A 13,816-nucleotide genomic window follows, 5' to 3' on the forward strand; every position below is an offset into this window, starting at 1 on the left:
GTCCCATTCATCTAGTTTCTCTTCTGTTGTTTGTGCATTTTGGGTTATGCTTGATAGTCTATTTATGCCATATATTAGGGCCCCTAAATTTGCCCCTAGTTTTTCCTTGAGGAACTGTATAGTTTCAGGTTTCACATTTAAGTCCTTGCTCCATCTGGAGTTAGTTTTTGTGTATGGTGTGAGGTATGGATCTTGTTCCATTTTTCTGCAAATGGACATCCTAGGCTATAATCTTTATGGCAGCAGCTCGCCAGGTCTTTTCTCCCTCAGAGCCACTACTGGGTTTGAACCACTGACCTTTCAGCAGCTACGCACTTAACTGTTGCACCACTAGAACATATATATTTTTGTGCAGTTTGCTTTTGTTTGCATAAGAGATCGGTATCTATATCCATCTCTCTATCCATAACTAAAATCTGCATTCACTGCCTAGAGTGAATTCTGATAACATAAGCATTCTCAGGGATTTCTTTCTTTCTCCCAACACCAAGGCTAGAGGCAGGGAGGCAGTTTTTCTGACTGTCCTTTGAAAGGGAGAGGTGTATTTATGGGAGATGTTAAATGCATTTACTCTTCACACTGGTGTCTTAATCAGCTTCATGTGTTGAGGAGGTGGTCTCCTATTAGACTTCCCATTTCAAACCATTCCTAGGCTTGTGTGTTCTCCACACGCCTGTTGTTGGGTGCCGTCGAGTTGGACTCGACTCATAGCGACCCCTCCTTGGGTTGCCGAGGCAGTATCACTACGGAAGTAGATTGCCCCAACTTCCTTCTGAGGAGTGGCTGATGGGTTTGAACCGTCAGCCTTCTGGTTAGCAGTCAAGTGCCTTAGGCACTCTGCTACCAGAGCTTCCTACACGCCTAGTGCCTGTAAAAAACTAAAGTTTATGATTCCTGAGCTTCACATGTCTTTGGTTAAAAGCTGGTTTTAGTGCTCTCGTTATTTCTCTGGGTTCCTGCTTTGTCATTGAGTTTGATGTTTGAGTATTCCTTATTCTTTCCTTCTTATATTTTAAAAGATTAGTTTACTTTTATTCCTCATTTGTCTTTGTTTTCAGCAAGAGGGTCAGTCCAGGCTAGTGTTGTTAGCTCTAGTTCTGGCGCCTGATGCTCTGGGCTGCAAGGAGGTGCTGGTGACCTTTTGTTGCTCACCTTTTTTTCCCCCCAGCTCTCCGGGAGATGCTGCATAACCACTCCTTTGTGGGCTGTGTGAATCCTCAGTGGGCCTTGGCACAGTATCAGACCAAGTTATACCTTCTCAACACCACCAAACTCAGGTAAGTCGGTGCATAAATGGAAAGCGCAGCCGCTAGAAGAGCAGTTACATGTGTTGGAATATTAACCCCTGTGCCTATGTTTGGATATAATCCCATTTGGCAATGGAATTTTTCTTTGTTAATGAGGCAGTATCGATATAGGGTGATAAGAGCCAATCACTTTTGAGATATAAAAGAGCACATTAGGCACAGAAGCAAGCAAGCACAAATAGGGAAATATAGAAAACCAAGAAAAAGCTGAGACAAACATTTTCCCTGAAAGTGAAAAAAAGGGAAAGCTAACCCCTAGAGCTGGTGCCACAAATTCAGACTTCTAGCCTCCTAAACTGAGAAAATAAATTTCTGTTCATTAAAGCCACCCACTTGTACAGCAGCACTAACCTGGACAAGTGGTCCAGGGAACACAGGCACAAAATGTCAGGGAGAGGCAGCCTGAGGTAGCTGGAAAGGGCATAGGCCTTGGAGTCTGACAGTTTTGGCTTCAAGTCTAGGCTTCACCATTTGTCATTGATGTGACTGTAGACAAGTTATTTTCCTAAACCATATCTCAGATTTCTCATCTGGGAAGTTGGGATATTTCTATTTTATTTGCATATTTTTTTTGTGAGGACGAGAAATAACATGAGAAGCCTCGTCCTTGGGTAGGTATTCATGTTAGCTACTGTCTCTTGTGCTGCTGCTTTGATACAGGTGTTGAGGATTTAGAGCTGTTTGAGGTCTTAAACATCTGTGTGTGATAACATCCTGTGGGGGATACAGGAGAAAGAAAACCTGATGCTGCCTTTCCTCCCAGTTGTGGGGATTGGCAAAGTCTTACTCTAACCACCAGAACAAGCCAGTGGGGTTGATCAGCACAGAAAGGGTGATCCCAGCAGAGCCATTTGCCTGGTATGTAGCTGTCTACAATTCTATTGACAGTTTCCAGGGACCTTGGTCGATGAGCTCCTGGTGAGTCTGGAACCTGTATTAAATAAGTTCTTGGATAGGTAGTACAGTGGGAAGAGGTTGCCATCTTGTATCTGCTAGCTATCACTTAGCCACTATGGGACTCTTTCCCCCTCAGCCTTGCTGAGCCCTGTGAGTGGGGCTACCACTACCAGTTTTTTGAGTTGGCACATGAGATGCAAACCTGTTTGCCTCCCTAACTTAGAAACTGCCTTAGTACAGAAGCTTACCATTGGCACACATATTCCCTGGATATTTAGAATATCCTGAATATTTAGCACTCCTTCCTTCTAGGCTTAGAAACTCTTTGGGTACAGCTCTGTTCAAAGTCCATTTTCTTTGCTTTGAGCATCCTTGGGAATGTCAATAAGCTGCCACTTACTAGTTTGTCAGGGGATTCTATTCCCCTTGCTTTTTCTGTTCAGCATCTCTAAGTGTATGACATCCAAGGCTCTAAGTCCCAGTTGTGTTCAGGTTCTTTCAGAACCTCACAGGAACAAATCCAGGCCAGTCCAAGAATTTCACCTATTAGTTAATGTGAATGGTTTCCCAGTAAGAAGGTAAAAAAAAACATGGGGAGAGAACCAGTTTCAGAGTCCAACAAGTACATTCAGCTCCTTCCTTTACCACTTCACTCTGACCTGGGACAAATCAGTTACTCACTGGAAACTGCCTCAGTTTCCCCATCTGTAATGCAGGCATAGCAGATGCTTTGTCCGTTTTCACTGATGGTGAAGTCTTTAAGCAAGACCAATATGGTTCAAATTGCTTTAGGAACTAAAAAGTACCATATACCAGTTCTGTTTTCTGAGAGTCAATATATTATACATTTCATAGCTGTTTTGGGAATGTTGCCTGCTTTATGTCCTTGTTTGATTGTTTAGGAATCTCCCTACCTTCCCTTACATTCCACATCATTTTTAGTGGTGAGTTGTAAAAGTGATTTATGGGATTCTTTAAGTGGAAGGGAAAGTAAGCAAACAACAAACTCCTTAAATTTCACTACAAGATGTCAAAAACTTTTTACAGCACCAGAGGGGTAGGGATAGAGCAAGGGTGATAGTAAGCCGGAATTGAGTCTTAGCCCTTTCATCTGCATGTGGAAAAAGCCAGACACAAGGAATCCCAGCTCTTTGAAAGATAGAAGATCTTGTTAGACTGCTAACCAACCAGGTTATAGCAAGGCAGTACCATCTCTTTGGCCCATCCCTGTTTCAGGCTTGCTTACATCTCCCATTTTCCCTACTGCTTAGCACCGAGCAGGAGTTCAGCTTTTCCTTAAAGTGACTTCATTTTTATTTTCAGTGAAGAACTGTTCTACCAGATACTCATTTATGATTTTGCCAATTTTGGTGTTCTCAGGTTATCGGTAAGTTTATTTTTCCGCTTCCCACTTCTGCAACTTCAACAATTAGTCATTTCCGAAAATAGGAGCACTACATTGGTACTTTATTTGTGGTATATTAAACTTTTAAAAATACACTTATGATAGTTTCTGTGTTATTTGAGTTGCGTAAGGAGGTTTCTTTAAGTATGATAAGGTTTTACACTTATTAGCCAAACAGTCATTTGGTAGCCAACTTAAAAAAATGTTTGTGACATTAGTTCTTACCTGTTTAAGGATATTTGGAAAGATATGAAAATAGAAATTAGAAATAAACATTCCCTAAAGCCCATAATCTGAGTACAACCCCTACTAATGATTTTAGTGCATGTCTTCCAAGATTTTTTCTATGCCTAATTTTAAACTTCAAATGATACCACCTACCTATGTCATTTCATATCTTCTGTTTTAATTTGACAAATTCTACAAAAGAGCTTATGGGTTTTTTATTGAATCTGTTTTTGGGGAGAAAAATCTTAGATTTATATTTTTCAGTTTGTACTTCTAAATGTCACTGTTGAATTTTTTTGTTCATTTCCATTTCCTGTTGTTTGTTGCTAGCATACAGAAATACGATGGATTTTTTTATATTGATATTGTATTCTGCAGCCTTGCTAAACTCACTTAGTAGTTTTAATACCTTTTTTGTGAAGTCCATCAGATTTTCTGCCTCCATGATCATGTCATCGTCAGATAAAGGTGCTTTTGCTTCTTCCTGCACAATCTGGATGCCTTGTCTTTCTTTTTCTTGTCTGGTTGCACTGGCTAGAACCTCTAGTAAAATGTGGAATAGAAGTGATGAGAGTAGAAATTACTGCTTTGTTCTTCATCTTAGGGGGAAAAGCATCCAGTCTTTCTCTATTAAGTATGATGTACCCTGTGGGTTTTTCATAGATGTCCCTTCTCAAGTTGAAGAAGTTCCCTTCTATTCCTAGTTTTCTGTGAGTTTTTATTAGGAATAGATGTTGAATTTTGTCTTCTACTTTTCTGTATCTATTCAGATGATCATACAGGTTTTTTTTTTTAGTTAATATATTTAATTATATCCATTTTCAAAATCACTTTTACATTGATATTTTAAAATAATATTTTATTGTGTTTTGAGTTAAAATTTACACAGCCAATTAGGTTCCCATTTAACAGTTATGACACATCGTTCAGAGAAATTGGTTATATTTTTCACAATGTATCAATTTTCTCATTAATTCTATCTGTATGTTTCATTTGCAGTAATCTGTTGTTCCTGTCTCCTTACCCTTTCATCTGTGCTTTAGAGTAATTATTGACCATTTGGTCTCATACAGATGATTTTTTAAAGTACACAGTAATTACTATATTTTATGAGCCAAACTGTATTTAGCTAGAAAGTGACCTCAGGGTAATTTCAGTTCAAACTTAATGGAATAGCTAAGTCTCACCTAATCCAGTAAGTCTTGGCTTTTTAAAACTTTGAGTCTGTTCCACATACTTCTCTCCTTCAGGTTCCACCTGTTGTGGTCCTGGTCGGAATAGACAGAAGTGACAGCTGGGCACCATCTAGTTCTTCTTGTCTCAGGAAGATGAAGCTGTGATTCATGTGTATTGTTAGTTTTGTTGATTAGCTTCTTCTCTGAGTCTTTGGTTTCCTTCTTTTTCTTTTGCTCTGCACAAGCCTGACAATTATATCTTAGATGACGACTCACCAAAGTAGGATGTAGAATGTAAACTTTATGAAATATATTATGCCACTTGACCAAGTTGTCCCACAGGACTATGGTTTCAAGGCTTCAAACCCAGAAATCTAATCTCATGAGGTATTTGGTTATGTCTAAGAAGTATCTATTATTGTGCCCTGTAAGTGAGTCAGTGTGCATGTAAACACTTGCATATACATAGATATATAGATAAAGAAATATATATAAACCAAAAAAAACAAACTCACTGCTATTGAGTCAGATCCAACTCATAGCCACCCCTCCTTGGTTTTCCGAGCAGTATCTCTACAGAAATAGATTGCCCAGTCTTCCTGTTGAGGAGTGGCTGGTAGGTTTGAACCACCAGCCTTCTGGTTAGCAATCAAATGCCTTAGGCGCTATGCCACCAGAATTGGTGATTGGTTTTTCCATATCCTTAAAGAACGTTTATGGGATCTGGATTGGGATTACAGTGAATGTATAGATGGCTTTGGGTAGAATTGACACAAAAATGGGCTTTTTTACTGAGTGACATCATTTACTTTGGTCATTTACATTTGATTTTCATAGTGTGAAACTAACCTTGTATTCATGGGATGAGCCCTGCTTGCTCATGGTGTGTTACCCTTTTTATTTATCGTTGGATTTGATTTACTAATATTTTGTTCTATGTGCATGAAGGATATTGGTTTGTGGTTTTCTTTTCTTGTTATTATCTTGTCTGGTTTTGATACCAAAGTAAGTCTGGCCTCATAGAATGAATTTGGTAACTGTTCCCGACTTTTCTATTTTCTGGAAGAGTTTGTGCAGAGTTAGTGTAATTTATTCCTTAAATTTTTGTTAGAATACACCAGCGAAACCATCTGGGCCTAGAGATTTCTTCATGGTGGGACTTTTAACTACAAATTCAACTTCTTTATTAGCTATGAAGGCATTCAGATTATCTTTTTCTTCCTGAATGAACTCTGGATTTGTATCTTTTAAGAAATTTTCTTATTTCACCTAAGTGAAAAGAAAAATTCAAATTTATTGGTATAAAGTTGTAATATTTTTATTACCTTTTTAATATCTGTACATCTTTGATTATAAACCCTCTTATTTCTAATGGTAATTTGTCTTCTTTTTTTCTTGATCAATCTGGCTAGAGGTTTATCAATTTTACTAATCTTCTCAACTAACTTTTGGTTTCATTGATTATTCTGTTTTTGTTTCTGTTTCATTGATGCCTGCTTTGACCTTTATTACTTCCTTTCTTCTACTCATTCTGGGATTAGTTTGCTCTTCTGTTTCAAGTTTCTGAAAGTTGGGTCACTGATTTGAGACCTTTTTTGTTTGTTTGTTTAGTGCTATAAATTACCCCCTAAGTACTACTTTAGCAGAATCCCACAGACTTTGTGAAAATAGCATGGCATGGGGTGTGTGACCTTCTTTAACTCCACAAGGTGGAAGAATCACCTCAGCATCAGGCCAAGGCTGATTCCTGTGAGATGGACGTCAAACATACCTCCACCGTCCAACTTTTATACCACTTCTGACACCAGCTGTCCTTTCCTGGCACTCTAATTTTCTCCTGGCTTTGATAATTAATTACAGTGGCCACACAGAATTTATAGACAAATACGATTATGGGGTTTATTGGGAGATAACAGGTTATGATTCAGGATCAGGAACAACTCAGGATACAGTTCTTCAGTCAGGACAGCATCTCGGCCATATCCATAGACAAACTTCTCGCTCAGCCCCTTCCCAGCTCAGGCCAGTGTTAGAGCTCTTTAGCTCCACCAGTAATTGCCCAGAGACACTTTGCTCTGACAGTAAGCCTTGGCCCAAAGACACTCAGCTCTCTTTCTCCGTGGGTTGGCAAGCCTCACTCTGTCACATGTCCAGAGGGCTCAGCTCTCACTCTCTCACTCACTCTCTCTCTTTCTTCCTCTGAATCAGCACACCCACTGTAGCTGCCTTGCTCTCTGTGGGCCCACAGTACCTTCCCATGCTGGTTTCTTGGTTCTGTGTTATTTCTCTGCCACACTTGCTGCCACCTCTCACTTTCTCCCACTTCTTACTGTCTTGTACCTTCTCCAATATTACAGTGCTCTCTGTCTCCTGGGTGTAGGAGATTCTCAGCTCAGGGACCCCAGGTCCAAAGGATGCGCTCCACTCTTGGCTCTTCTTTCTTGATGGTAGTGAGGCTTCTCCCCGCTGCCCCTTGCTTGGGGATTTGGGTCTCTTTTTAAGCCTAGTTGATGTCAAAAGTGATCATTCCCCTCTTTAAGGTTCCATACATGTTATTTACATAGTCCCACCCAATAATTTTTTGGGAATCACAAAACTACATGGCTAGAAGGGCCATATTAAGTAATTCACTGCACTGCATTACTATATTGTTTTCATTTTCGTTCAGTTCACAGTCTGCAGTTTTCCTTTTGATTTATATTTTGACCCAAGGGCTATTTAGAAGTGTTTTTAGTTTCTAAATACCTGGGAATTTTCCAGAGATGTTATTAATTTACTAATTTAATTTCATGGTGGTCAGAGAACATACTTGAATCCTTTTATGCTTACTAAAACTCATTTAAAGGCTCAGAATATAATCTTGTCTTGGTAAATTTCCCATGTGCACTTGAAAATAATTTGTCTTCTGTTGTTGTTGAGTAGAATGTTCTATAAATATCCTGTACAGGCAGTCCCTGGATTACAAATGAGTTCCATTTCTAAGTTTGTCTTTAAGTTGTATTTGTACGTAAGTTGAAACAGCTAGGTATGTATGTATCTAAAGTCAGTCAAATGTTTGTCTTAGGGTACAGTATATAGTGTACCTTTCCATGCATTAAAAATAAAAAAAACAGTAAGCTCTTTAGATACACTAAGACATCTTTATCATAATAAACAATAATAGTAATGTTCAATGCACATTGCAAGATAGTATCTGTTTGTTACTAGGAATCATTGTGTGTACCTTGCATTTTTAATATAGTAGGCTGTATGGGGATGGTTCATAACTATGGGTTATATGTAAGTTGGATGTTTGTAACCTGGGGATTACCTGTATATCAGGTTGATGAGGATGTTCAAATCTTCTACTTCCTTACTGATTTTATGTACATGTTCAATTATTGAGTAAAAGGTATTAGAATCTCTGATTTTAATTGTGAATTTGTCTATTTCTTAGCAGTTTTGTTTTTTTTTCATGTATTTTAGAATTCTTATTGGATGTATCAATGTTTAGTATTGTTATGTCCTTTTGATTAATTGACTGTCATTATGAAAAAATATTAACAGTGTATAACATATATTTATGTTGTTGCTGTTGTTATTTGCCGTCAAGTCGGGCCCAACTCATAGCGACCCCTCCTTGGGTTTCCAAGTTAGTATCACTATGGAAGCAGATTGCTCCATCTTCCTTCCGAGGAGTGGCTGGTGGGTTTGAACCGCCAGCCTTCTGGTTAGCAGTCAAGTGCCTTAGGCACTATGCTACCAGAGCTCCCAACATACATTTATAGCCTATGTAAAAAGTATAACAGTAACACCAACATCAGGAGGGGAGAAATGACAGATAATGTAAGCAGCATATTTTATCATAAAGAAGCCCTGTGGCACAATGGTTAGGTGCATGGCTGCTAACTAAAAGGTTGGTGATTTAAACCTATCCAGTGGCTTCGCAGGAGAAAGACCTGTGACCTGTTCCTGTGGGAATGACAGGCTAGGCAACCCTGTGGAGCACTTCCACTCTGCCACATGGGTCCCTTTGAGTTGAAATCAACTTGACTGCATCTAACAACATTTTATCATAGATTTCAATCAAGAATTTTTCTTCGTTGGACAGCTTACCTGAAATGTTATTTGGTTTAACTTATTCTCCCCCTACACACACACTTTGATTATGGGTGAGGTGGTAGAAAGAAAAAAATGGTCTGCCTAGTGATTTTCTAGAAATATGAAAGTAAGTGCTATTCTTAAGGCTACACAAAATGCATGCCCCTCCACTCGGCCTCACCCTTCTCATGTGTTCAGCAGGCTTTTTGTCTGTCATATCTTTTCTGGTGAAATGGCCATTAATTGGCAAGGAGGAGGAAGGATTCTTACGAGGCATTTTGGGTTGAGAGGTGGGGAACAAGTGCTCCATTTGCGAGTTCATACCTGCGGTTCTAATGGTCTTACAGTGAAGAGAACTGAGGGTGTATTTGGATGCCTTGTTAACACTTGATGCTTACTGTTCTTGCTCCTTCTTAGGAGCCAGCTCCACTCTTTGACCTCGCAATGCTCGCTTTAGACAGTCCCGAGAGTGGCTGGACAGAGGAAGACGGTCCTAAAGAGGGACTTGCCGAGTACATTGTTGAGTTTCTGAAGAAGAAGGCTGAGATGCTTACAGATTATTTCTCTTTGGAAATTGATGAGGTGTGACAGCCATTCTTATTTCCTTGTTGTAGTCTTCAGATAAAAGACAAGTTTTGTAAATGGTACAAGATCAGGATTAGATGCTAGGTATCCCCTCAGCAGCAGCATGCAACATGGTATTTTTCCATTCCCCATTTGCATTTCGAGATTACAAAACTGTTCTGTCATTCACTCACGCCCATTCTTATTCCCAGGGTGAAGGATCCAGACATGAGGGTGAGCTGAAGGCCGTAGTAAATGAGATTATTCCCACCATTTGCTGTCCTGTTTATTCCTCTTAGCTCCTTGATCTTTAGGGCTTTCCATATGTTCTTTGGAAGGTGAGCAGATCCACAGAAGTAGTTATTCTTCATGTCTGGACAAAAAGCTCTTTTTAAGTGCTTAACTTAGCTCTCCTCCCCTAGTACCCTCCCCAGTCAAGCACCAGGTCACCCAAGAGGCAGGTGGGAGGACAAGGCCTGGAGGAAGCACTGGAGAAATGGAATTTGTTAAAACTGTAACAGCATTATTTTTACTATTTTTTTTTAATTTTGTGATTTGGGTGAAAGGTTACAGAGCAAATTCATCTTCCATACAGCACTTCACACTTTGTCTCATGACATTGACAAACCTCCCACAATGCAACAGCTCTCCTCCCCACTTCCTCTCCATAGCTACCTCTTCCTTGTATCCTTCCCTCCATGCACTCCTGCCCCCCAAACTGTCTCCCTGTGCATATACAGCCCTTCTATTCTCCCATGATTGATCTCTCCAAGGAGTGTATCTACTTAGTGTAACCTAATACATGCCTGTCTTTTGTTCGGCTGGAAGCCACAGGAGTGGGTTCAATTTCAGACTTGAAGGACAACTAGGGGCCATAGTCTCAGGGGTTCCCCCAGGCTCTGTCAAACCAGCACATCTGGTCCCTTTTTTTTTTTTGAGTTTTGTTCCACACTGTTTTTCCACTCTATCCAGGGTCTCCTACATAGATCCCCCTCCATCTAGTTCTTCTGGTCTTGTAGTCGTATAGGCTGAGGATTGCATGGTATATCAGTCCCTTGGACTAATTGTTTCCATGTGTCTTAGGTTTTCTACATTCTTCTTTGCTCTGGATGAGGAGAGCCCATTGTTGCATCTAGATGGCTCCTTGCAAGCTTTTAAGACCCCAGTTGCTACTTGCCAAAGTAGGAAGTAGAACAGTGTTGTTGTGTAGTATGTTATGCCAATTGAGCTTGATGTCCCCTGCGACCATGATCCCAAGCCCACAGGTCCAACTACTTGCTCCCTCTTGGTAGCTGGCTGTGGCCAAGAAGTGACTACAACCTTGCCCCTTGTCAGTTCTACTATACACCTGGGAATTCTTACAGAACATACAAATACACTTATAGAAATATTGTCTGCCAGCCCTGTACATGGTCATGGACACACTTCCCCCCTGTATAGATACACCTAATTGTTTGGCCTGTCCACCCATCTATCTACCCATATATCCATGTTTGCCATCACTGACAACACAGTACTGTAAAACTGTAATAGCATTATTTCTTGTCCCTTTGTTGTCCTGGCTTTTTTTTCCCAAGCAGGAAGGGAACCTGATTGGATTACCCCTTCTGATTGACAACTATGTGCCCCCTTTGGAGGGACTGCCTATCTTCATACTTCGACTGGCCACTGAGGTAAGTGATCTGGCCAGTACTAAGCACATGGGTATGTTTGTGTGCTAGTGAGGACACATGACCAAGTCTTCATTTGCAGTGATGAAAAAGGGGAAAATTAGCTGAAGCTTCCCCCACCCCCAGCTCCTCTCTTTAGCAATGTTCTGTAGTTCCAATTTACAACTTTATTGACTAAAAAGTCATGTTTAGCTTTTTAGCTTTAAGTAGACCTCCATTTAGAAATGAAAATGTATTTAAGCGTGTACCATGTTGAGGTATTCTCTCTTTGGACCAGGTGAATTGGGATGAAGAAAAGGAATGTTTTGAAAGCCTTAGTAAAGAATGTGCTATGTTTTACTCCATCCGGAAGCAGTATGTATCAGAGGAGTCCACCCTCTCTGGCCAGCAGGTACTGTGATGCACACTGGCACCCCAGGATTAGGACAGGCCCTCACACAATCTTCAGGAGATGAAACTTTCCCATCTCTAAAACCATAGGATTTCATTTCATGTAACAAGCTTCTCAACAATCTTTAGTGTTTCATAGAAGGTACCTCCAGAGTAATCTCAGGAGCTGTCAGATGTAAAAACACAAGCTATCACCATTAAGAAATTAGAGGTTGAGTTAGATTGTCCAAAGCTTGTGGATCCGTGTCTCCCATTGTTAGCCTTTGCAAATGTAGCCAAAGTCCTCTCTTCAGATTCTGGCGCTCAGTCTCCACATTCTCTTCCGCTTTTGCCCTTACTCTAAACCTGACATAGCCCCATCAGCAAAACAAGGTTGTGTCAAGGTTAGATTCCCAGCTTCTTTTACGGAAGGCCTACTTGACACAAAAGGGCCTAGATTTACCTGATGTTTTGGTGTTATTTTTTCTACTACTTCAATGACAATGCTTTTCAGTCAACAGTTTACTGGGGATGTGTAAGAAAGAGTTAAAACAGTGTAAGATCAAAGGATACACTTGATATACATGACCAATTCATTGCTTGTTTTCTCAAATTAGAAAGTATTCACTGGTTTCAAAGGTGAGGAAACTGAGGGGCAGTTAACCTGCTCACAGGTTCACAGAACCTGTAGGTGGTAGATCAGAGATTCAGTCAACCCTTAGGGAATCCCTGACTCCACTGAAGGCAGTGAGGCAGCACACTCACCAAACAGTGTTGGGAGTCTCTCATTTGATTAGAAAAATTTACCTCAAGGCAAGGAAAGACAGCTGAAAGAGAACTTTTTCTTGGAGAAAAGCTAAGGTAGGAGAGGAAGGGGGGAGCAGGATAATCCTTATTATTTTTATTTTCATTTCATTTCATGGAGCTTTTTGGATAAGATCCCCAGATTTAGTGGTCAGTTAGGAATGGACTACCCACTGTTGTTATCCAAACATCAGACATTATTTCAGATCCTGCTGCAGTATACATTCTACATGAATGGAAAACAAGTTCCGTGGGAGAAAGTTCCATAAGAGCAGTGGCTTCTTTACCATCTGAAAAACCTTGTTTCTTGTGTTCTGTGCCTGTGGGAACCCTGAGAGGCTAGCCTAGAGAGGCTATTTCAGAAGCATTAGATAGCACTGAGACTTTCCAGGCCCAGTACCTGCCAGCCAGAAAGCCAGTGTACAGTGGGATTTGAATAAGGAGACAATAGGGATTCAGACTTTGAGGCTTATGACATCTAATGTGTGTTTTCCAGAGTGAAATGCCTGGCTCAACTCCACACTCTTGGAAATGGACTGTGGAACACATTGTCTATAAAGCCTTTCGATCACACCTTCTGCCTCCTAAACATTTTACAGAAGATGGAAATATCCTGCAGCTTGCTAATCTGCCTGATCTATACAAAGTCTTTGAGAGGTGTTAAATGTGGTCAGTTATGGACCCTGTGGTATGTCTTTTCTATCCCAGTGTTGGTAGGATTTAAGGTTTTAAATTTGCTCTCTTACTAGTTACACTCCCTTCATCTATGGTGGATTGTAAATAAATTCTCAAATGTACCTTAACATGACTTCTTAAGATATTTAATTGTATTACATTTCAAAGTTTTCCTACACTGATTTTCACCTAGTATAATTTATTGTGTTGAAAAAAATCCCAAAAATAGTTTGAAAGCCCCCTGGGCTGAAGTTATACAAGTACCTTAAGAATTCTATAAAGGCCTTCAAGATGTTATGCTTTGATGTATCATGCTCTGATTTGATTCATTCTCTACTGATAATTAAAACAGTTGGATTTCTATTTTTGATGGAAGAAAATACAGTCCTTATTCAGTCTATAATTAGAGTTTTAAGTTATCTTACTGTGTTAATGGCTTTGAATACTACTAGCTTAAGACAAAGAGTTTTCCAGATGATCTTATTTGAAGTATGATATAAAAATGCAAACAAACTGTCAAAATAAGCTATCTTAAAAATAGCCTGCATTAACAGAAATAAGCATTCAGCACAAGGAAGGAATAATGCCTATGGTATAACAAAATTCAGTGAAGAGAGATCACTGGAAAAGAATAGAAAACTC

The 13,816-nt window shown here is 39.9% G+C and overlaps 1 protein-coding gene across 1 annotated transcript in view; it reads left to right on the top strand.

The window, feature by feature from the left end:
- Positions 1-13,163, top strand: part of MLH1 (mutL homolog 1) — a 65,353-nt gene extending 52,190 nt beyond the window's left edge. The window contains exons 14-19 of the mRNA XM_007945683.2: positions 1,169-1,277; positions 3,528-3,591; positions 9,510-9,674; positions 11,237-11,329; positions 11,604-11,717; positions 12,996-13,163. Coding sequence (XP_007943874.1) covers positions 1,169-1,277; positions 3,528-3,591; positions 9,510-9,674; positions 11,237-11,329; positions 11,604-11,717; positions 12,996-13,163 — 713 coding nt within the window. The remainder of the gene's footprint in view (positions 1-1,168; positions 1,278-3,527; positions 3,592-9,509; positions 9,675-11,236; positions 11,330-11,603; positions 11,718-12,995) is intronic.
- The last annotated feature ends 653 nt before the right edge of the window (positions 13,164-13,816 follow it).

This window comes from Orycteropus afer, unplaced genomic scaffold, assembly GCF_000298275.1.
Source record: "Orycteropus afer afer isolate SDZICR_OR568_19922 unplaced genomic scaffold, OryAfe1.0 scaffold00142, whole genome shotgun sequence".
Taxonomy (NCBI): domain Eukaryota; kingdom Metazoa; phylum Chordata; class Mammalia; order Tubulidentata; family Orycteropodidae; genus Orycteropus; species Orycteropus afer.